Genomic DNA, 25,133 nt, shown 5'->3' on the forward strand with positions numbered 1-25,133 from the left:
GACTAGTTCTGGAAAATATTAGGAATGAAATTAGATAGACAAAAGAGTCATTTTGAAGGACAGAGTAACAGAATTTGGAGACAAATCGGGCCTGGAGATATGGATTCATAGGTAGGAGGCTCTGGCTTTTCTATGTAGGGCATCAGCTAAGCTTCGCCACAGTCTGATGAAGATGCTGTGTCACAAAACGGAGAGGGAGGAAGGTAGAGCGCTGCCACTTACTAGTTAAATAAATTTCCTCAACCTCTCTGAGTCTCTCTTATTCATTTGTAAAATGGGATTAATGGTGCCTACAGATTGCAAAAAAGTTATGAAGAGCAGAGAAAATACGTGTAACACACCTAGCACCCTGTGCCTGGCACCTAGTGGGCACTCATGAATGCATGAGATGAAGAATGATTGCAATAACATATTATAATAGAAAATAAATGAGCTTTCAAGATCATATCAGAGACTCTCCCACACATGTTTCTAGGAGGTGATGGATGTGAGGAAATAAGAACTCAGCTAACAGGAAAGACAAATCCACTTATAAATCACAGGACAGTGGTAGGAAGGGGGGTGGGTGAGGCAACATAGCAGTTGGCAGTATTTTTTAAAAGGAGGGTGGTTCCTTTTGCCAAGAAGATTCAGTGGTGTATTCATTTCTCTTTTCTTTATCTCCCTTGACTCATCCGCAGGAGTGGGAATTTAGACAAAAGGAAGCTCTTGTAGCATCCTGCTTAAGATTCTCCTCATAGAAGATTTGGTTCTCAGCCCACTTTCTGTCAGCCTTCCTGAGATCAGAAAGCAATGCATAAAAATTCTCAGGCTCAACAGTGAACTCTCCTGAGCTCCAGCCTGGAATTTACAGCTGCCTGTAGACATCTCCATCTGCATGTCCTACAGGCATGTCCAACTCAGTGTGTTCCAAACCAAATTAATTACCCTCCCACACACCGTTCCCCCTCCAGTCTTCTGTCTAGGTTAATGCCATTGCCAGTTCACCAGGTACAAAATCTAGAAATTTCAGTTCTTTGGCTTCTTGTCCCACAATCCCCAAGATCAATCTACTGCCAATTTTTGTGGATTCACCCTGTTGTAATCTGTCTTGTGCACTCTGTTTTTTGACTTCCATTGTCTTAGCGAGGATCTTTCTCTCTCTCCAGGACAACAGCAGCAGCAATCTAGCCAGTGCCCCTCCAAAGTCTCCAGCGTTTCACAACTCCGGAATGCCCCATACCTAGACTAGGTAAAGGATGGCCTACCCCGGGGAGTTGTGTAATGGGTGTAACTGTCTCCCCGCCCCCTGTTTCTCATTTGGTTAATTCAGTTGAATTTCTGAAAAACAAATCACTGCTCTTTCTGAAAATACTTCAATGACTTGCCATTGAATTTACAGAATGCAGTCTAAAAACCCTAATTTCACCCATTTCCTTTCACATCTCTTCAAGCATCCTATGCTCTGTCTAAACACATTGAAGCACAGACCCGGTCCCGTAAATAACATATACTTTTTAACCTCAGAGTAGGGCCGGCCCCGTGGCTTGGCGGTTAAGTGTGCACGCTCTGCTGCTGGCGGCCCGGGTTCAGATCCCGGGCGTGCACCAACGCACTGCTTCTCCAGCCATGCTGAGGCCAAGTCCCACATACAGCAACTAGAAGGATGTGCAGCTATGACGTACAACTATCTACTGGGGCTTAGGGGGGAAAAATAAATAAATAAAATTATAACCTCAGAGTAGTGGCTCATGGAATGTTCTCCATGAGTTAGCTAAGCTCCATTCTTCCTTCCTGACTCAGCTCGAAGATCATCTCCTCAGTGTAGCTGCCTTAATTCCACTCTCCTTCAACTCACATTCCTAAGCATGGCCCCACTCACCATGTATTCCTGTCTTAATTTAACTGTGGTTGGCATGAGTATTTCTCAACCAGATTTTACAGTGTTAAAGGACAGACACCACCACTTACTGCCATCTCTGAATCTCCAGAGCACTTTGAATTGACTATTAACCAGTCTAAAAGTAATCTTCTTAAATTTTTACTTTAAAAAATGGTGATTTTTACAAAGAAAGCTTTTAAAAATTCCCAAAGAAACAGTTAACAATTTTGTTTCCAATGTACCCAAACAGCGAACTCCCTCAGCTCTACCATATTAAATACACTTTTTTAACTCCCTTGCAGTTTTGTTATTCCAGGTGCGCTGCTCCTATAAGGGGCCTTTGTAGACCATTGCTATAAATGTCATTTGTTCCCATTAAGTGTATATGTTTATAAGATGATTGTGTAAATTTATGTTGACTATACTAGAGAGTATTAAGTCAGGTAATATATCAAAATATTTGAAGTCTGAAAATGAGGAAATCAACTTTAATTTATAATTTGAGGATTTTTTTTACTGAGCTCAATACAATATATATTTGTTCTTTCTGTGACTCCAAGACACATCAAAAGAGAAGCAGCCAAGTTTGACCATTACCCAAATAATTCATATAATGCTCAAAGCTATCTCAATTACTTGGGCATTTTAGGTAAAATTATGGGGAGTTGGGGTGTTGAGGAAATTATAAAAAAGGATGCTCTTGGTTCTGATTGAGCAAGTGATTTTCTGATTGATTTGGTTCGGATTGAGCAGTTTTCATTTAAGTCTACGAAAGAGATGGAATCTGGCAGCTGATTGCAAATATTGTATTCCTTAGACTCATTTTCTTTTGAAAATTATTTTTTAAATGACTATGAAAACATTAAGATAAATTAACATAAATGGGCATATTTTTATATTATATCAAATACATTATCATTTAGCTCAAAATCAAACTTGAAAAGTAAGTGGGCATTTTTTTCTCTTTTCTCAGTGAAAATACACACTATTATAGATCAGTTCCAAAGTTTGAAAATTGTTATTATTACTTTCTTCAATCATTTCTTCTCATATTTTTCTTGCTAATCTTCTCAAGTGGTAAAGTGCTTATTATATATAAAAATCAGACACAGAGAAATTATTATTGTCTAGAAAATATTTATTGACACATTTTAATTTCTTTCCATTTTCTGAGAAATAAACATAATACACAAAATACAGTAAAATGCACTTTTCCCATTTCAAATAAATATATTTTACTCTTGTAAAAAATTTAATAATCTGTGTAATTCACCACAGTATCTTAATCAGTGAAACAAAGCAAAGAAAATCTCTAGTTAAATTGTTACCTATTTTAATGATTCTCACAGAGTTTTGCTGGAGAAAAGGAACACTATTATCTGTAGAATTATATTCAGGCTTGGAGACTGTCATTTATTTTTTGGAGAAGGCAAAGATAAGCTCCTTCCAAAAGTGTTTAGTGTCAAAAAGAGTCTTAGTTTGGGAGAAAGACAGCATCAAAGTCTTTGCTGAATGAATGAGGTTATGTGTAAGCCTTCTTGTTAATACTTCCTAAAGACCAGACTACATTCTGAATTATTATGATTCCTATGTATCACACTGGTAATTTTTCAAAATTAGTGGTTAAGTATTTAAATTAATAGTTACATATGTAATATAAACCCAGGACAGAATCTCAAACCTCTATTAACAGGAAAGGTTAAAAATAATGGTGCTATACAGGATAAATTTATCCTTTTCACAATTGTTATTCTTAACATTATAAGAACTGAAAACTACTGAATTATACAGACTTAACACAGACTCTTATATACACATAGATCCCTGATCAGTTAAAGGCAATGTGTTAGTTTGCTCTTGTAAGTAGTTAAGAATATTTTAGTAACCAGCAAAAATCACATTTAGGTAGTCACCAATTTTCAGAATTTTCTTATGTATAATATATCCACCCTCAAAAGAATATATCACCAAGTAATAAAAGTCATTAGTACTGTCGAACTTCCTATGTTAGCAGTTAATTCGTACTTTGTATACTAGCAAGCTTATGGAAGTAAATCAGACTTTACTGTAGCTCCAATCCCACCACAGCACGGCTTGTTTTCATGGATGCAGAAATGCTGGTCAAACTATGCAAAAGCATAAACCTCAAAGCATAACTGTGTATGCTTTGTATGTAAAAATCTTACATAGGCTATAAAGTGAGTATTAGATCTTTCCTCAGCATTACAAAGGGCATCAACTATCGTCTAGCTGGTGTCTTATAATATGGATCTTTTCCCTCTTCATTTTAAAGGATAGAAAATTATATGTTTAGGTATCCTTCTATGGCAACATTTTTATTTCCACACGTTTCTGAAACAGATAACTATGTGCTCAAAAATTCACAAGTCCAATAAAATAAATTTGTGGCTTCCCTCTTTGACATTCTCTATAATTCCTCCATCTCAAAGTGTGTATTAAAGCTGTTTGCCATGGAGGTGTGTTCAAAGATCCTTGACAGGCTTGGTTTCAGCAGTTCTACTGAGTGACATGACAGGTGTTGAGTGGTATCATTCTTCAAGGACATCATTTGGTCTGTCCCAGGCTCCCTTCTATCATAATAGAGAGCCCAGAGCAGAGTAATGGTGAGAATCATGGCCAGGATTTGTGTCACTCCAATGGAGATTCCCAGAAACCTTAGCACTTGCAGTTGTTTGGTTCCTCTCAAAAAGGAATACATTTTCTTCCCGCAACCCTGTAAAAAAAATAACACAGTCGATATTACTTTGGATGTGTTACAAAGGGTTAAAATAGTGAAAACAAAGGTCTGTATCAGTTAATGGGACTAAACTACTTGAATCATAAGGTTTAAGACAGTGACTCTCAACAGGGAATGCCCATGAGAAGCTAGAAGAGAGATAGACATGTACCTTTTTTTTTCTGAGGAAGATTCGCCCTGAGCTAACATCTGTTGCCAATCTTGCTCTTTTTGCTTGAGGAAGATTGTTGCTGAGCTAACATCTGTGACAATCTTCCTCTGTTTTCTATGTGGGATGCCACCACAGCATGGCTTGATGAGAGGTGTGTAGGTACACGACTGGGATCCAAGCCTGTGAATTCCAGGCCACGGAAGCGGAGCGTGCGAACCTATCCATTACGCCACAGAGCCAGCCCCAGATGTATACACTTTTTGAAAAGCCTGCCCAAGGTGATTCTGATGAGCCTACTCCTTTTTCTGTCTTTCTCACAACCCAGAATTGAGAACCACTGATAGTAAAACACAACATCTAGAGCAAGAGTTGGCAAACTTTTTTTGTCGAGGGCCAGATAGTAAACCTTTTAGGCTTTGTGAGCCATATGGTCTCTATTGCAATTACTCATCTCTGCCACTGTAACATGAAAGCAGCCATAGAAAATGTTAAATGAATGGATGTGACTATGTTCCAATGAAACTTCATGTACAAAAAAAGGCAGTAGGGGGGCTGGGCCAGTGGCTCAGCGGTTAAGTGCACACACACCGCTCGTCAAGCCATGCTGTGGCAGCATCCCATATAAAGTAGAGGAAGGTGGGCACAGATGTTAGCCCAGGGCCAATCTTCCTCAGCAAAAAGAGGAGGATTGGCATCAGATGTTAGCTCAGGGCTGATCTTCCTCAACAAAAAAAAAAGGCAGTTGGCCAGATTTGGGGCACAGGCCCTATAGATTGCTGACCCCTGATACAGACTGATCCAAAATTTTCAAAAATAATGTTTTATTATAATATTATTATATGTATTCACTGTTGGATTATAGGTCATTTGGTCAGAGACTTTTCCCCAAGGATTAGGAATGTTTCCCTAGTCTGCTGCTGAAACATGCTGGTGGGTGGAAATCAACCTATTCCCTTCCCCCAACTGCCCCCACCCCCGCCCCCCGACATGCACACACACCTCTGTCCACTGCCTGTAGCAGAAATACACACGGGGGAATTGTTCGCATGACACCAACTTCTAGTTTACCAGGTAAGGATTTGAAAGGTATCTTTAGCTCCCCTACAGGCTGGAGATATCTAATCTAAAAAAATTATCGAGGTTTTTGTTTATGTTTAGGTTTAAGCACAAAAGGCTAAGGAGTGCCTATGGCAGATACGGAAGAGAATTCTGAAAGAAGAAAAGAGGAGGAAAAAAAACTAAGAGAAAGAGAAGCCATGACCAAGGAAAATGGGGGGGGGGGGGGGGGGAGGAGGGGGGGAGGGAGAAAAGGGGGTAGAAAGTATCTAACAATTGTCATGTTATCTCTGAGGTGGCCAAAGCATAGGCTACCTGCCATGTCTCTAGTGAACCCAGAGCACAGAAACAATAATTCATTCTTCTAAAGGGATGCTGATTCTAAATTAAGGGGAAAACCTAGAAAGAATTTTATACTATAACAAATTTCAAGAATGTTGACGATTCTGAGATTTTACTCTACTTAGAAACTAACAATAAGCCTGCCACAGTTTCATGGATGCTGGCAGAGACAGAGACAAAGGACTTGATTACTCACAGCAATAGAAATAGCCAGAGTATGTGCCAGTTCCTCAAGTCCCTAGGGCAACAGGAAAAAGGCCAGATGATGCCTGCGCACACAGTGGGTTGTATTCTGGGAGGGGAACCCCAAGTTTAGGGAACCCTGATCTTTTAAAATGAGCAGTAAGCATACCTGTGTTTTGCATTGGAGACAGATATTATCTTTACTATACTAGACAGTAAATAAACCTGTCCTTTTCTCTGAAGGGAGATACTATCTCTAACTTCAAGGCTGTATTCTATGAAAACACTCTTGAAAATATCATCTAGAATGAAGGCAGCCAGTGCCTTTGCTCGCAGGACATACAGAAATGCACAAGACCCATGGGAAATTATCTCCCAACAACAAGAACTTGACTTTTCAAAGCTTTTATTTTGAGTTTGAGGGAAGTGCTTTGACTCAGTCCTTGCCCTATCAAGGCAGCTATTTGAATAAAAAGAAACTGATAACTACTTAAATAACTGCCTCCTTGTTTTTTTCTCCAGATTCCACAAAGAACTCAAACTAAATCAAGGAAAGCAAGATGACTGAATCAGTTGTTAATTTGTACATTATATTGGGGGGGAGGAATGAATAATACATAATTCCTAGATTTACAAAGACATTGATCAGTAACTGTACCCTAGTAAGGCATTATTCTCAAAAAATTTAAAAAATCATATAAAACTAGCCATAGACAATTTCAATAACTACCTTTTCATGGTAGTTTTGCACCATGTAATGCAAATTAACAGTAAAAGGTGCTAACCTTAGGTTCATCGATTTCACCAAAAGTGAATTAAAATATTTATAATGTAATACTACTTAACATTGGTTTAATAAAATCATTTCTATGGCCATCTTACCTATTTAATACATACACGAATATGCACACACACACACACACACACACACACACACACACACACACACACTGTGGGAAACCAAAATAGGTGTCACAAAGACAATTCACCAAAGTTCAAATACTTTTCAAAGAGTTCCACTCAGGTAGTCTATCAGAGCCCATTTACTCTTACATTTATGTGTAATTCTAACAAGCATCCTTATATGACACAGTATAGAATAATGGTTAATTAAGATCACAAACCACAGAGCCAGAATTCTGAATTTCAAATCCCTACTCTGCTACTTATAAGCTATGTGACTTTGGGCAAGTTAGTTAATATCTCTCTGTGCTTCAGTTTTCTTGTCTGAAACATAGATAATAACAGTGCCTACCTGTTTGGGATATTGGGAGAATTAAATGAACTAACACATTTAAACACTTACAATGGGATCTAGTACATGGTAAGAGCTCAGTAGGTGTCAGCTCTTATCTGGTCTGTCAGCCCATAGAAGATTAGAAAGCTCAAATTAAAATAGATGGAAAACCCAAGAAAACCAGGTATTAATGGACAATAGGAGGTACAACACTTTTTAAGAGTATGAAAACAGCAAAAGCACAGCATTGTCCCATCACTGAGTATTGATGCAACATCCCTTGCCCACAAGAGCCAAGGTGGTCGTTACCGTTTTTCAGGACAGTGAAGTAACTATCCACAATGATTATTCGCCACTGAGACATTAGATCCCTAGCCTCCTCATTAAGCAGAGAAATATTCAACATAGTTTTGAGAAGAGACACATCAAAAATAGTTAAATTAAAAAGGTTTAGCTTCAGACATTTGGAAAATTAAGTTATATGGACATCATTTAACATCATTGCCAAGTAATGCAGCACTAGATCATCATATCTATCTTTGAAGAAATTGATACAAAATGGCTTTGGATTATGTCAGTTGATTCCTTACCTATGTTTTCAGTACTTGTTACAAAGATGGATCTTTAATGAATAAAAGAAAGAATTAGCATGGGCATATCAATATTTTGGTAATAATAATTGCAATAAATTTCAGAATTAATGGTAAATCATTCAAGAAATATGTTGAAGATTCAACACTCTGAAATGCTATAAGCCAATTATCATTTCATTTTTACCTTTTTAGTAGTCTTTGGTGCTTAAATTTTACCTATATAGTCCTTTCTATTGGTATAAGATCTCCCATCCCTTTAGACTAATTCATTCTAAGCTGAAAAACTGTGCAGGAAAGTTAATATTTCTTTTTTAAATCTGTGAATAAGAGATTGATAACTAAGCTACAGTCTATTGTGTTTCATATTTTGGCACTGGAATCACATTTATAAAATAGGTACAGTGAATTATATCATCTAGGATGGTTTGGGAATGTAATATACTAGTTAACATTGAATGTTCTAGAGTGGGAGGCGACCTTGGAAGTCAATGAATTCAACTTTTTATCTTTGAAAAATATGGCTAAAAAGCACTTCTAGAGTGACATCAGCAAAACTGGCAGAGATAAGACCTCTGAATAGTCTCTCCTCCATATAAACAATGAAACACTAGCAAAAATTGTCAGAATCAGCATTTTTAGAACTCTGGAAATTAACCAAAGGCTTGCAGCAACCTGAGGAGAATGTATTTAAGAAAAGCACCTGAATCTCAGTAAGAAGGGCAAGCTTTGTGGAATTTTTGTGTGTGTGTGAGGAAGATCAGCCCTGAGCTAACATCTGATGCCAATCCTCCTCCTTTTTTTTTTTTTGCTAAGGAAAGTTGGCCCTGGGCTAACATCCGTGCCCATCTTCCTCCACTTTATATGGGACGCTGCTGCAGCATGGCTTGACAAGCAGTACATTGGTGCTTCACCGGGATCCGAACCTGCAAACCCCAGGCCACCAAAGCGGAGCATGTGTACTTAAACACTTGTGCCACCAGGCTGGCCATGCTTTGTGGAATTTTCATTTACACTATTCCCATCCTTTCTCCCCAGTTCTGCAGTAGCCTTGAAAATCAACAACCCACAGTCATGGTGAAAATCGGCAGGCTGGCAGCTACCGGAGGCAACAGAATAGGGTTGGAGCTACTTCAAAACCCCATTCCCAGAGAATTGTCATTATTTGTCCCATTTGGTGGTTCCTTGGAAGACCTCACTTGCAAGGCTGTTTTTCTTTGGTCTGACTTGAAGCTCAACCATGGAAACAGCATTTTCCCCTGGAGGAGTTTGTCAAAAGCAATCAGAGGTAACTTTTGAAAACTGAGGCTGCCTGAAGTAGTGTATAACGGTTGCACACAATGGGCTAGTCAAAAAGCTTAAAAGGAAAAGCAGGAGGATGTGAAGTCCATAGTGGGTTTGGCAAAACTCTGATGCATTTGTGGAGATCTAGAAAGTTACACACACAAGTAGGGCTGTGCTCCTGCCCAGGGCTATGCACATGCTCAGGGAAGACCTAAAAAGGCTCTAAGATCTCACCTCTGGCTAACTTTGAGGCTCTGTACACCCTTGGCAAAGGCTGGGAGACTTATTGGTTCCAGGCATTTAAGGAAATCTCTGTTCATTTATTAGCTAACTGAGCAGAGACTTTAGTGGCCAAATAAAGAAAACTGACTTTGCAGAATTAGTTCAGAAAAGTCACTAATGAACAAACAACGACAAACTGAAGGGAGGGGAGAGATTCTGATTTCTAGAATCACCAGTTATATTACTTAAAACGTCCAGTTCTCAACAACAACAAAAACTAACAGATGTGCAAAGAAACAAGAAAGTATGGCTCATATATACACAAAAAGAGCCATCAAAGAAAACGCACTTCTAATGAGAGGAACTCCTTGTCTCACTAGACAGCTTTGTCCACACTTAAACAACACTAAATCTTAATAAGCATTTCCTTGGAACCTGTCTTCTTAATAAGGTGCATTGGTCCTAGCTCTGCTCTCAGACAAGCTCTTTTCCATAAGGTAGACAGTCATATCTGAAGGGTCATTTCTTTCCCTTGAACCATTCTCTTTTCCATTCCTAGTTCCTTTAAGGTTTGCAAATATATAGACTTCATTATCCTAATGATCTCTTTCTGGATCGTGCTGATTTTGTCAATGTTTCTTTGAAAATATCACTTATTTTTAACTTTAAAAAACTAGAAAATGCAATAAACTATTAAGACAACCAAGGCTGTTACGAATGGGTTGGGATCTCATGAAAAAAGTTTTTCAGGTCAATGGACATGGTATTGTATCATATGGCACATAGTCAGGATCTGGCCTCCTTCTGGATCACTGGGCCCTGAAGATTATCTCCACGTCATGGTGGGGAGGGTGGTTTATTCAAAGCAAAGGTCCTAGGTAGATTCCTCAATTTTTATAACAATATGTCAGTCTTATTTAGTTTACAGAGTACACAGATAACCCCTCAAACAAGACAGAATTTTAGTACTTAAGTTTGTCATCGAAATTTGTTAAATTATATTTTTATGCTTCTCTATCAAGAACTTCTCAGAAAGAGGTGTTATCTACAGACTTTTTAAAAGAAATGAAATCAATTGACATTTCTAGGTACTTTCAATAAGTCCAAGCATCAAACCAGACACCAAAATCTGCCACGTTGGAATATATGAGCCTATGCCCTTGCATATTATTCTCCACTGAGGTGTATTTTAATGACATAGACTGAAGAACACCATAAGAAATTGCTCTACAAAATTTGTGAAAAATAATATTGAAGATATTTTCCTAGGTACCTTAGAGGAGTAGATATGAAATCCCACTTGAAACAAATACTTCAGAATTTCGCTCCCTTTGAAACACTGGATATTTGATCTCCTAATATTAAAGTCATACAGATGATTATGTCTCCTCTCACCTGGGCTGCCAGAAAGCTCAGAGGCAAATACGAAACTCAGCAACAGCAACCCCTTTTGCCTTCATGTTAAGCACGTCTACTTACTCTTTCCTTAACTCTGACTTTCTAATTCCATTTATATCTTATTATTAATTCATTGTATAGTTTTTGTTGTATGCTGCATTAAATCTTTTATTTAACAAAAAAGATTCAGGGCGTAAATAAATAAATGAAACCACAAATCCCTCTATACTGTACTCAATTTAGTATTTCTCTCATGACTCAGAAGACATTGTAGAAACCTGGAGCATATCAGGTACCATGCTGAATATCAGTGTTACTTAAAGTTAAGGATTAACTTTCCAAAAGAATATTCCTCTTCTTGAGAAGACAGTCAGTATTTTTCCAGATTTCTGTGTATAAAATAATCGTCCTCCACAGCCACTAAGTTCTTCATCAAAACAGCTCCAGGGTTTACAATCTGCTCTGCATCATTCTCACTGAAGTAATTCAGTCTGAACACAAGTTGTGAGTTTATTTTGAGCCAGTCAAATAATCACGCATAATGTTTACACTTTTCAGTGTAAATCTGGACACTTTTGTTGAAAAGCAAGACACTAAGTCTAGAGAAGAAAAAAATATAGATGTGTTTCTATATAATCTATTGTCCTATTCATATATGTTTAGTTGCATAAACAAACCTTTTTGTTGAGTGAGTTAAAAGAGGAAATAGAAATTTTAGGGTTCAAAACTGCATTCCGTTTCACAATGCGTGTTTTATTCAGAATAGGAAAGAAGTAAATTGCATTTATTTGCTTTTCTCAAAATAAAATACCCTGAGTTGATTTATCTTGAATACGTTTTCTTCATAAATGAAACTATTTTAGCCCTACGTTAATAAGCTCAGATAATTCAAAGGTATGAATAAGACATATTGGCTACCCTACTTTACTTGCTGCAATATTAAAATTCTGGTCCACTATTAACTGTAAATAATCACACTACCTTTTTATCAGAGAAAAATCATTAATCCCCACATTTCCTGGAATCTATTTGAAGGCATGTCAGGATGCCTCATTTCACCTGAGGAAATTATACACTTGAAATTAGTCTCTATCTATCTCAAAAATGAGTTTCTAAAATTGGAAGAACCCCCATGGCTTTTCAGTGCTCAATATTCACAGATCACATCAAAAAATTAGGCAAACTTCTAATGTGCTTATGAAGATTAAGTATAAATAAAATCTAGGTGCCAATACATGTCAGTATTGGTATTTTTGTAATTGATTTTTGGTAATAAACATGATTCTCAAGTTTGAAATGACTGTGTTAATGATCAGGTACAAATATATAATCTTCAACTCTCTTTCTTTTAAAATTGAAAAACTGAATGATAGCAGTTCATGAGTTCATGAGCTTTAAGCAGGTTAGATGGAAAGTTCTCCACTGATAATCATAAGCTCTGCAAGGAAATAAATGCTTCCTAAAAAAAAATTAAACAGCAAGTAATAAAATTCACTACAGGACTTTCTGTTCTCTGAAGAGTAAGGTTAACCAAACCCAAGCTTAGGAAGTGCAGTAGAAAAAGTCTTCTTATTTCTTAATAACGACAGGCCCTCATATCTCATGTAATCCTCACAATATCCCCATTAGACAGGCAGAGTCATCAAGTTTAACAGACTATATTTACTGAACATTTTTCATTCTTACCAAAAAAATTCAGTTATAAAGAGACTACAGTCAGAACACCCAGAAGGTGCTGTTCTCCCCAGTGAGGCCCATTCCAGCAGCCGGCCTTCCCTGCCTGACTGAGTGGAAGAACATTTACAAGCTGCTCATTCAAATATCGTCTCTCATTGGGCCCTTCTGTCCACCTAAATGTTCGTCTATAAGAAATGGGAAGGTGTTAAAACAAGCAAAATGGAAAACCACATGAAGTCCCCGAAACCTTGACCTGAAAATCTACCTTTGGCCAGCACAAATATATACAACCAGAAAATGCATGCTTTCCCGTCATTACTGGCAAAACCAGGGGCAATTTGGCTAGTTAAACATCTAATCATAAACCACTAATTTCTCTATTTACTTTAATAACTATGCTAATAAATTACTGTTATTATTGTCACAGCCACCATCGTGCATTGAAGATTTGTGTTTATGTCCCAAGTGGTTTGCTAAGGGTTTCTCATTAAGCAGCTCAATTTATCTCTGTAATACCATAATGAAGTAGATACTATTATTATCTCATTTAATAGATAGGGAAATTGAGGTTTAGAAGTGAAAAAAATCTACAAACACTCAGCTTGCTCCTCACCATGTATTCCACATCTCAAAATTTTTGTGTCTAAAAGTGTGGGCTTTGGAATCAGAGATCTGTGCTCAGTCACTGACTAGCTCTGTGAAACGGGGCTAGGTCACTTAGCCTCTCTGTGCCTCACTTTTCCCATCTGCAAAATGGAGAGAATAATCCTGTACCTTCATAGAAATGTTTTAGGGCTTAAATGAGGTAGTGCATGTAAAATACTTTCTCATAGAGCTATATAAATGTGTATCCTATTTGAAAAACCCAATGTGTACTTTTCAGTCTCTAATTTACTGTAACTCTCAGCTATTACTGGTAGTATATACTGCAAACAGCACTGTTCTAAGGGTTTCAAATATGCCAATTCACTCTCCAAACAACCAGAGATGGGTACTCTGGTTATCCTCATTTTACAAGTGAGAAAAAGGAAGCACAAGGAGGTTAAAAACTTGCCCCTGGTCATACAGCTAGTGAGGAGCAGTGTGAAGATTTAACCCAAAGAGTCTGGTTTCAGAGCCTAGTCTTAATCTATGAACCATGCTTCCTCACTAAGGAAAACTCATACCTAAAAACCTCTCCTTCCTTGACTTCCAGGATACTGCCTTCCATTTCTTCTCTGCCTACAATAGGTGTCTCCTCCTCTGCCCTTAATTATTATCATTGCCCAACTTCTGCCCTCTGCTGCATATGTTACACCATCTCTTTGTGTGGTCTTATCTCCATCCATGCATTTGGTGCCTCATATACACTGATAACATCTGTAAACTGTTAGTCCCCCCATCTGCCCCAGTCTGTTCTCCACTTCTTCATGGTAATTAATGCCATCTATGGGAACACAGCCTCCTAGCCAGAGACCACATTTCCCAGCCTCCCTTGCAGCTAAGCACAGCCATGTGAGTGAGCCCTCACCAATGGAATGGGAGCAGAGGTGGTGAGTGTAGAGTTTAATGCATTGGATGTTCTCCTTCCCACTTTTTCCTTCTCTCCACTGACTGGAACTGGAAAAAAACAGGAGCAACTTTGGAAGACAGGTATTGAGAGAGATGAAGTTGTCTCACCATCCTGGGCTCCTGGCTGAACTTGTGCAGCAGAGCTGCCTGGCAGCCTGGACCACTTCACTGGTAGATGAGAGAGAAACAGACTCCCACCTTATGTAAGCCATTGTTTCCGGAGTTATCTCTTTCCCTAATTAGTACACACAAAATCCATATCTCTGGCTGAGTTCTATCTCCTGAGCTTCATATTTCCTACTGGGTTTCTGCACATGGCAGACCTGACTGGAATCTTAAACCCAGTACTTCCAAAATGGAACTAATCAAATCCAACCATTCCTCTCAATAAATGGCTTCTTCATCTATCCAGAGTCCAAGTCAAAGTCAAACATCCTTGCAGCTTCCCTGTCACTCACTCCCCATAGCCAATTCATCCTTCTGTTCATTCTCCCTCTTCAACATCTTTCACATTCATTCCCTCCTCTCCATCCTCAACAGCACAATCTGAATTCCAGACCTTATAATCACTCACCTGAAATACCTGCAACAATGTCCTACCTGATTTCCCTGCCTAGAGACCTAATCCTCACTTCAACTCATTCTCCACAAAGCCGACAGAATGTATTTAAGCACGTATCTAAAATTGTTACTTTGTGAAGTACTTTTTCAGGTCAAAATATTATAATGGATTTCATATCAGTAAATTCTAAAGGCAAAATTTGCAAGTCTCTACTCATAAAGCACAAGAGGAAAAGTTGTTTGAATAGTGAATAGGTAACAGGAAACTCACCATTGAACTATATCAGACAGAGAGTGAAAAAAAAGAAGGATGCATTTGTATACCTGAAGTAAAGCTGGCAGAATAGTTCAAGTCCTGATTAGCTCAAGCAAAGCCTGAAGATAAAAGGGACTTTTCCCCCCACCAAGCCCAAACTGGTCCTGCAGGGCTTTGAATGATAAAACAGATATCACCCCAAGTCAGTCAACCTGATCCCTGCCAGCAGCTTCTGAGGAGATAATGAAGTCAGCAGAGAGCCAGGAGGGAGTGTCGTTGACTTTATATAAAAGAACCCTGAGAATGGAACTTCTTGGGGATAGTCCATCTGAATAACCACTGAGCCTGAAAGCTGCCTATCGTTTACTATCTGGGCAGGAGATTCTATGTGTCTTTATCTGAGAATGGAGCTTCATTAACAATAAATCACAATCCCCTGATTACTCCATCCTACGTCTTCCTTTCATAATACAGTAGTCTCCCCTTATCCACGGAGCATACGTTCCAAGACTCCCAGCGAATGCCTGAAACCACAGATAGTGCCAAACCCTTTAGATACTACGTGTTTTCCTATACATACAAACCTATGATAAAGTTTAATTTATAAATTAGGCACAGTAAGAAATAAAGAACAATAACTAATAATAAAATAGAACAATTATAATTATATTGTAACAATATACTGATAACCAAGACGGCAACTAAGTGACTAATGGGCGGGTAGCGTATACAACGTGGATACACTAGACAAAGTGATGATTCACGTCCCCGGTGGGACACAGCAGGATGATGGGAGACTTCATCACGTTACTCAGAATGGTGTGCACTTTAAAACTTATGAATTGTTTATTTCTGGAATCTTCTATTTAATATTTTCAGACCAAGGTTGACCGTGTGTAACTGAAACGGCGAAAAGCGAAACTGTGGATAAGGGGGACTACTGTAATGCCTCAAATTTGTGAACATTTGCCTTTTTTTTGAAAACTACTCGCAGACATAAGTATAAAATGCATGCATTAGCAGGACATACAGGGCTCTTCATAATCCAACACCTGCCCTTTCCAGCCCTGTCAACACGGCCCTCCTCACACCCCATGCTCCAGCTGTGCCATCTTGCTTCCAGCTCTAACTCTGCACCATTACCCTTTTGCTTAGAATGTCCTTCTTGGCCCCATGACACCCAAATATTTTCTGCACCTGACTAACACCTGCTCATCTTTTACGATTGGAAGCCCAAGGAATTACTAACCCCTCTATGTGCTCCCTTTGAATGTCTTAAACATAAACACAATGGCAATTAAGGATTGCCTGCCCTAAGTCAGGCTCCTTCTTGTGCCCCAATTCAAGGTCATCTAATTCCTACCTTGTAGTCTAGCCACTGATGTGAGGATCATTTCTATATAGATTTGACTAACTTGATATTAGCGCAACTGGCCAGTAGCTGGCCAGGGGCCTAAGCTGTTACTTTTTGCTTCCTGCCTTGGACTTCTCTTTCAACACTTTGCTGTAATTTGCTTGTTTCCAGTGCAGTAATTTACTTGGTCCTAAGAAGAATCCCACTAGTAACTTAAGAGCAGGGTTACTTGGGAGAAAAATAATCAATCCCATAACTGTGTAGAGCTTGCCAAAAGGCCACACCCCCATTACCTACCATGTCCTTTTGTATCCACAACACTCTGTCATGTCTCTACTTCTGGCTCAGAAGAGCTGAGGAAATACTTATGCATTTAGGATGTTGTGTGTGAAAATTATAAAATAAAAGTTGTTCCTATTAGTCAAAACAGACATATGGTATTGACTCACCTTTCTACTTGGTCAAAGATAGTAACTGAAGAAGAGTGTTAACAAAATGTGTTGAGGGCTGAGATACTGCCCAGAAAAAAGAAAATGTACATAGATCGTAATACAAACGCCATTTGCCAAGGACAGCAGGGTACAAAGGATATGGAGAGGGACAGGACCTTCAATCAGGGTGGGGGCTAAGAGTGTGAATTCACGACTCTCAGCACACAGAGCAGATTACATACAACTGAGAGAATAAAAACCTCAAACAACCCATCCCACTTGGTTCACCAAGAGCTGCCCCGACCTTCAACCTGGGGGAGCACCCCTACATGTCCATTTACCTTCTGAGCGCACCAGCGACCTATACATATTTGTCATCATCTGGGTCCTTTGTCCTGTAAGCCAAGACTCAGAGAGAAAGATCACATCCCTTCACATCCACACCCAGTGCCCTTCCCTGTGTCCCTATTTGTAAATGTTTTCCATTATTCGCAGAAGAAATAAACAACCATCCAAAGAGGCAGAAATGGTTTTGGGCAAAACTATTTGCCACAAAGAAAATTATTAAGAATATTTGATATTCAAACCCAACACCACATGAACATATAAAGACTAAGGGTCTAAAGGAAAAGTGTCTCAAAGGCACACAGCTGTGTGGAAACCATCTCTCTGTCCAGCCCTTACATAAATCTCTGTGAACACTACTTTTCTGAAGAAGAAGTAAATACCTTTTAACAAGGTCTTTCTCCTAACTACAAAACAAAGAAATGTGTCTTTGGGGGTACATTTTACTTGACTCTCTGTTCTTCTTTGTTTTATATTTTGAGTTGGTCCATTTGAAGTAAGGTCTGTTGTGAGCCTGTCTGCTTCCATTTATTTTTCTTTAGGTGGCAGACAGAAGAGGAAAATGGGATTTTAGTCCCTTTGAGGAGACGTTTATCCTTCATTTCCTATCTGAGAGAGCAAACACTGCAACTATTCTCTACCACTGTGGTTCTGTACACTTTTAAGTATGGAACCCCAAGAAAAATGGAGGAAAACTATGGCTCCTAGTCACTGAAAAAATGCACACAAAATATCGAAAGCAATTTCAGTCCTATCACTTTTCCCCTGAAGCCCATCCAAGAAGAGCACAGGTCCATGGGCAAGAGGTTGTCAGTCCCTGCTCTAAAAAGACTACTTTTTCTCTGCCAGCTTCTTTATTCTTCTTTCTCTCTATTTTTCCTCTCAAGGTCAAGTCTAGACACAGAACTTTAACAACTCATATGGTAGAAAATTCAGCAGGTGAGAGAAAGCAGAGATGCACCCTAGTCCTGTATTTTACCAATTGATGTTTCGCTGAGGCCAAGCATCACACCTAGCATTTAGAGAGTGTGGTTACACCCCAAAGAACAGGGTAGTAAGCGTCAGTAATCATTGGTCCAGGCCACCTCTGGGTAGGCTTTTGCATTTGCAGTTCCCTAGGCCAAAAAAAACCTCAAAAACTCTTCAACAGATCTTTTCATGGCTGGATCCTTCTCATCAATTGGTCTCAGTTCAAATGTCACCTCCTAAGAGAGCCTATTCCTAACTATCCTATCTTAAGTAGATCCCTCACCAATAATGTCACTCCCCAGCACATGAGCCTGTTCAGAGTCTTTAAAGTGCTTACCATCACCTGAAATTATTTTTTATTGCTGTTTTTTTTCCTTGTTAAATGTCTATATCCCTAACTAGAATACAAGAGGAGATATTTTTGTCTGCAACATTCTCCACTACATCCTTAGCATTTATAACAGCACCTGGAACCCAGTAGGTACTCACAAAATGGTTTGAACAAATGAATGTGATGGAACCAAATTGATGATCAGAGATATTTGCATCTGTGATTTTTAAATCTATACTTTTATACAAGTGTGTAGCTCATTACGGATATTTGAGGAGCTGTGTGCCAAATTCAACAAAACCTCTGATGAGAATGTTTCTAAAATGTGCAATTGGCGCTATGTTTCTCTTCTGTCATTTTTCACAGGTTTCAAATGTGTCATAAAATATTATTGGGTCAGGGACCATGCAGGCCACCAGATGGTTGAGAATGATTTATTTCCTTGATTTCAGACTACGGAAGAAAGACTGCAGGAAGAAAGCCAGTTCTTATCTCTGAGCTTACAGAATACGAAAGATAAAAGGGACCTTGATGTTCATCTAGTCCAGATTCACTCAATTTAAAAACCCATTATGCCCACCAATGACATGGTTATCTGACCTTGACTTTAATATTTTTCATAATGAAACACTCACTATTTTACAAGAGAGCCTGTATTACAATTGGACAGATTTTGATGAGCAAGGTCTTCCTTCTATTGAGTCAAAATTTCCTTCCTGTAACTTCCGGCCTTTGGAGCAACAATGAGTAAGTCTAGTTCCTGTTCTGAATGATGAACTTTAAAATATTTGAAGACATCTAAAATATCTCCCCTTAGTACTTTCTACATCAGAATAAACATCCCAAATACCTCCTGCTGTCCCTCACTTGTTCCTTCTTCTAGAACCCTCATCTTCCAGGTGGATGATCTCTCGGCACACTGCAATTAGGAAACATATGTTCTCCAGGGCAAAGTGGAATTAAATCTTATTTTTAATGATGGATTTAATTGCATTTGTGCCATAAAGCTACTAAGTGATCCACTTTTATAAGTCAACTATGCATATAATTATGCACTATATCATTACCAATATCAGCATCTGTTATTAACTGTAAAATGCAAAAGCAGATTACTCTGATTTAATGAACCTCCATCTCTGTTGGAAGTCTGTCTAAAGAACGTCTCATAACTGACAATGCCAGCTTGCTATAGAAAGTCTTTTGATGAAAATATGAAAAAAATTTTAAAATAATCTGGGCCATCAATTTGCACATGCACAATAGTGTGGCTTCCTTCAATCTTAGAATTCATGGAACAAGTAATTATAGACATCCTGAAAGTAAAGCATCCCATTATAAACACTACTAGTGGAAATAATCTAAGACAAACTAGTAAAAATGAATTGTATTTTTACAACAGGAAAATTTTATTAAATGTTTAATTGAATGCTTTTCAACTTAAATAAAGTAGAATTGAAGTGAATTTGTTCATATTCAGACTTTGTGGAAAGATCTGGTAAACTGATTCATGTTTTGCCATTCTCATGATCAATATTGGTCATAATCATATTATTAGTATTAATCACAAAAGAAGGTAAAAATTATTATACATGGTGTTGTAGCCCAATAATTTCCCATATTGACTTGTCACTCTTAAAAACTAACAAATGGATTAAGTTCATACCAGGAAAGTTGATAGGTTTCAAGTCACATGTTTATACTTATGTCTATACTATAATCATCTGTTTTTTTAAACCTAGTGGTGAATTATAATGTATTTGAATATCCACAATTATGTCTGCATTTAATATTATCTTAGAAATATTAAGCATTGTTTTCTGTTTTATGGAACGAACAGGACGTTAACTGTTGAACTTGTTAGTTGACCATCCCTACTACACATACCAGCGAATATTCAGCTTTCACCAGAAAAAATAATCCCTGAGAAGCTCAGAGACATTGACCCAATAACTCTTTATTCAATACACAATGCCTTGTATATTCCTTTTCATTCAAAGCCAAAATGTTATTAAACATATGCTTAAAATGCTATCATCCAAATACAATGCTTCTCAGTCGTGTGAGGCACAACTAAAAGTATTTTGATTATTCTTGGAAATAAACAACCTGAGTTATTCAGTTGTTTCAACAATTCTTGTTATGAGTCAAATTGTGTCCCCTCCAAATGCATATGTTGAGGTCCTAATCCCCAGTACCTCAGAATGTGATCTTATTTGGAAACAGATTTGTTGCAGATGTAGTTAGTTAAGATGAGGTCATACTGTAGAAGGGTGGGTCCCTAATCCAATATGACTGGTGTCCTTACGAAAAAGGGGAAATTTGGAGATAGACGCAAACAGAGAGAATGCTATGTGAAGACGAAGGCAGAGATCGGGGTGATGCTTCTACAAGCCAAGGAATGCCAGTGATTGCCAGCAAACCACCAGAAGCTGAGGGAGAGGCACAGAACAGATTCTTCCTCACACCCCTCAGAAGGAACCAACCTTGTTGACATCTTGATCTTAGATTTATAGCCTCAGAACTGCGAGACAATAAATATCTGTTGTTTAAGCCACTTCCTTTGTGGTATTTTGTTACAGCAGCCCTAGGAAACTAATACAATTCTGTATCTCTTAAAAAATTCTTGGTACTCTTCTTTATGGCAGGCCTTCAGAGCCCAAAGCACTTTATTTTGGATATCCTTAAATGTGACATAGTCTTGTCCTCTGAGATGAATTTTTTAATAGCCGAAAGTTCCTCAGATCTATGACATGAATACAATGGATCATTTGTGTAGGTAATCCAGTATCTTTTTCAAATTAGTTAATTTACACTATAAATTAATAAAACTGATATTTGCACATCTGTACAACTGACTTTGGCAGACAGCCTAAAAGATGTCTTCAACAATAATAGTATTTCTAGGGGAAAATGTATGACCTCCTAAGGTAACCATCTTGAAATATATAAAAATGCATGTTTTATAAATCTTGATGTGTTTTTGTTTTAAAGTTTCATCTTTATAGCCACACTATATACGTGTGTGTGTGTGTGTGTGTGTGTGTGTGTGTGTGTGTTATATTACAAATAGTATAAGTTCTTACTTTAGGTTAAGCCAGAGGTTTTCAACAGTGCATCGCGGTACCCAAGTACTTTACTGGAAATGTATTTGGGAAATGATCCCAGCCCCTCAGCCTGAGCAGCTCCCCTTCCATCTGATTTACATTTTGCTAGATCAAGATTGCAATAAGACTTCCTGTAATGATGCAAATGTCTTATGTCTGTGTTGTCCGATACAGGACCTCTTAGTCCAAGCGGCTATCGAGCACTTGAAATATGGCTGGTGCAACTGAGAAAATGAAATTTTTATTTTATTTAATTTTAATTTAAACAGCCACATGTAGCTATTGGCTACTGTACTGGATGACGCAGTTCTAGATTTTAATTTGAAAATAGGATTCCACTGCTAACAAAGTTTGAAAATCATCACTAAAAATGAAGGAATAGGAAAACTTCTGCTAACAAAGGAATAACTGATGATTCTGATAAGTTCTCTCAGAAAACACAAATATGCAAGTTTCTTGGGCACATGAGGATTGATTTTAATTTCAGTGAGCATCTAACTTCATTAAATCACCTAACTAAAACTATCACTGATCATTAGCCAGCAGGGGGAACTGAAGAGTAGAGAACAGCATCATCTCTGAAGAGTGAGATTTTTTTTCCTACATATATTTTACTTTATGTGGAGGCCCTAAAATACATATTCTGCTCAGGAACTCCCAACCTTGTTTTCTCGAATACCCAGAGTTAGTCATACACTCTCGTGTGTCTATTTTTAAAGGACCCCTTGGAGGTGGCACTAGAACTTGGTTCTAGAAAACACAGTTTAAAATCCAATTAATTCTGACACCTAATCCTTCTCGATTTCCTTTGTTAAAATGTGATTAGTGCTCAGATTTTTATACTGATTTTTAGCTGTATCCTGTTTCTCCATGTATCAGAGAAAAATTTTAGGAGCCTTTAAATTTACACAGAAGAGGAAAATTTCATTGGCATGTTGTTGATCCTTTACTTAAAAGTCATTATAAGAAATTTTTATCCCTGGTAAGTTAGTCACATATGGCCTTACCTCTTGATAAAGGTCACTGAGATCTTCCTGGTGGGCCTGTTTGGAACATCCTGGGAATTCCCTAACACAACAGGAATCTGGGGGCCAGTCCATCTCTGTCATTTCCAACCAGTCGGTGAAATACACCACTCCACAGCACTTAAACTGCAAAAAGAATGAGTCGTCAGGCTCAGAAACTACAAAAATATTTTCTTAACTTACAGTAGATTAAACGTTAGATTTCTTAAATTTTTGTACCCAGAGCTAAACTCACTTCTGTCATCACCTAATGATTCTATGTTGATGACAGAAATGTAGTAAAAGACTCTATAATGGAACAATTCTGAACAACAATGCCCATAACACATAAAACAGATCAGGCATGACTGAGTGTCACTCCCCAGCCGTAACACCCTCTACAAGTGATCAGATAGCAACAGAGTTAATATACACACTCACAAAACAAATAGCTGAAATTTTATGTTTATCAGTAAACCTGTAGCCACTAAGGAATAGTTGATCAATCTATTTGTACATCACCTAGTTACCAACTTAACTGCATAACAAATTTAAATATTATATTAAAAGTTTCCGTAATCTCTGTAGAAAGATTTGTTGACCAAAAGCCGACGTCACAAAGATTACCCAACTTGGATTCATTAACTAGTAAATTTCCAAAAATTTTTGAGATATAAACATAGGTTTGGCCAACAAATTTTTATTCAACTGAGTGAAAGTCTTGAAATAAACTATCATATTCTATCAGTATAATCTCAGAAGAAATGATGTGCCTTTAGCTTGAATAAAGTTGGATTTAAAAAAAAATCTCATTCCAACAAAGATTAGCAAAATCTTTCTCTGGTCAGGTTTAGAAACACTGCTTAAGGACATATGTAGATTAGATTCAGAAAATTAACTATGAAAATTTTCCGCCCCTGGAGAAGGGGGGTTACTCTCCCATATAGTCAAAAATAAGGACTACGGGGAGTCACTGAGAAGAACTTGGCCAAGAATGCCTGGCTCTGCAAATTATGTAGCCCAACAGATCAATGTGTGTCCAGATTAACACTGTATCATAAAATATCACAATGTACCATTTCAAAATTCAACTAAAATCAACTTTGAAGAATTCTGAACTTCTCAAATTTTCATTTGCCTAAATATCTAATTTTAAAAAAGAAAACATCATCTTAACGGTATTATAAATGATGAATTATCGATGCTATGAGTAATCCTAAAATTTCCCGAAAAACTGTTTTTATATTTGTAGTATTTGCCTTTTATAAACTTGTTCTAAAAGCCATGAATATACCATAAACATCACAAAATATACCATAAACATCACAAATACCATAAACATCACAATTAAGTTAAACATAATTTGACATCATATATTTTACATAAGTCACTGAGTATTCATAAAAAACATGTAGTAAAAAGACTCTACTTTCTAAAAATCGTGAACTACTACATTTCCAAGTCCATCTTTTTAAATCCTCGCACTCAGAGAAAACCCACTTTTCTCTTTTCTTAACAACATGTGTTTTTCTATGTCGATGACAGCAAGAAAGTTCTTGGAACATTCTGACTCCCTCCTCAACAGAATAGCCCATTTATCTGGCCTTGTTAGGAAATGGGGTGCTCCATAGAAATGACTTTTCCAAATAACTTAGGCATATCGCGTTCAGTGCCAAACATTTTTTTATTTTAGGAAGTCACTGAGATATTTTTTCTTTTTACATAGTTGTTTTTCTTCATCAACAGAACATACTGAATTGGTACTGAAATTTTTCCTGAAAACTCCCTTAGGCAAACCCATTCTTATGCCACACATGACTGTGGTCTACATCTCCTTATAGTTTTCCTGCCTCCTTTAAAATAGCATTGTGAGATAGGGTCACTCTTGCTAACACTGTGTCAAACTAGAAATACCACTGCCATTTTACATATGAAGAAATTGAGGCTCCAATGGGTCAAGTAACTTGCCAAGGTCACAGACAAGTGTGTGGTAGAGCTTATTTATTACAAAGCCTATACTCCAATCATTATGTTAAAATAAATAAATATATTTTTTAAAGTCAGTTGGGCTTTTTTTTTTGCTGAGGAAGATTTGCCCTGAGTTAACATCTGTGCCAGTCTTCCTCTATTTTGCATGTGAGTCACCGCCACAGCCATAGCATAGCCACCGACGAGTGGTGTAGGTCTGTAACCAGAACTGGACCCGAGCTGCCAAAGCAGAGCATGCCAAAATTAACCACTAAGCCACGGGGCCAGCTCCTAAAGTAAGTTTTTTTTTAAAGGTATTAAATAAATGTCACTAGGACTTAAGCAAGAGTCCACTAAAGTGAGATGCACAGAACTGCACTGAATGAGCAGCCAGGAAAACTGGGGCCTGACAAGGTCACTTTCAGCTCTACAATTTTGAGAGAGGGGTGTTATGGGCTAAATTGTGTCCCCCTCCCAAAATTCATGCTGAAGTTCTAACC

At 37.9% G+C, this 25,133-nt stretch overlaps 1 protein-coding gene across 3 annotated transcripts in view; it reads right to left on the reverse strand.

Moving 5' to 3' along the window:
• Positions 1-2,987: 2,987 nt before the first annotated feature.
• Positions 2,988-25,133, reverse strand: part of TSPAN12 (tetraspanin 12) — a 64,398-nt gene continuing 42,252 nt past the window's right edge. For all 3 annotated transcript variants that reach the window (XM_004418764.3, XM_087430079.1, XM_087430072.1), the window contains exons 7-8: positions 22,669-22,812; positions 2,988-4,595 (exon numbers count right to left, since the gene is read on the reverse strand). In XM_004418764.3, coding sequence (XP_004418821.1) covers positions 4,290-4,595; positions 22,669-22,812 — 450 coding nt within the window. In that variant the 3' untranslated portion in view covers positions 2,988-4,289. The remainder of the gene's footprint in view (positions 4,596-22,668; positions 22,813-25,133) is intronic.

The sequence above is a fragment of the Ceratotherium simum genome, chromosome 1, assembly GCF_057802395.1.
Source record: "Ceratotherium simum simum isolate JZ-2026a chromosome 1, ASM5780239v1, whole genome shotgun sequence".
NCBI lineage: Eukaryota > Metazoa > Chordata > Mammalia > Perissodactyla > Rhinocerotidae > Ceratotherium > Ceratotherium simum.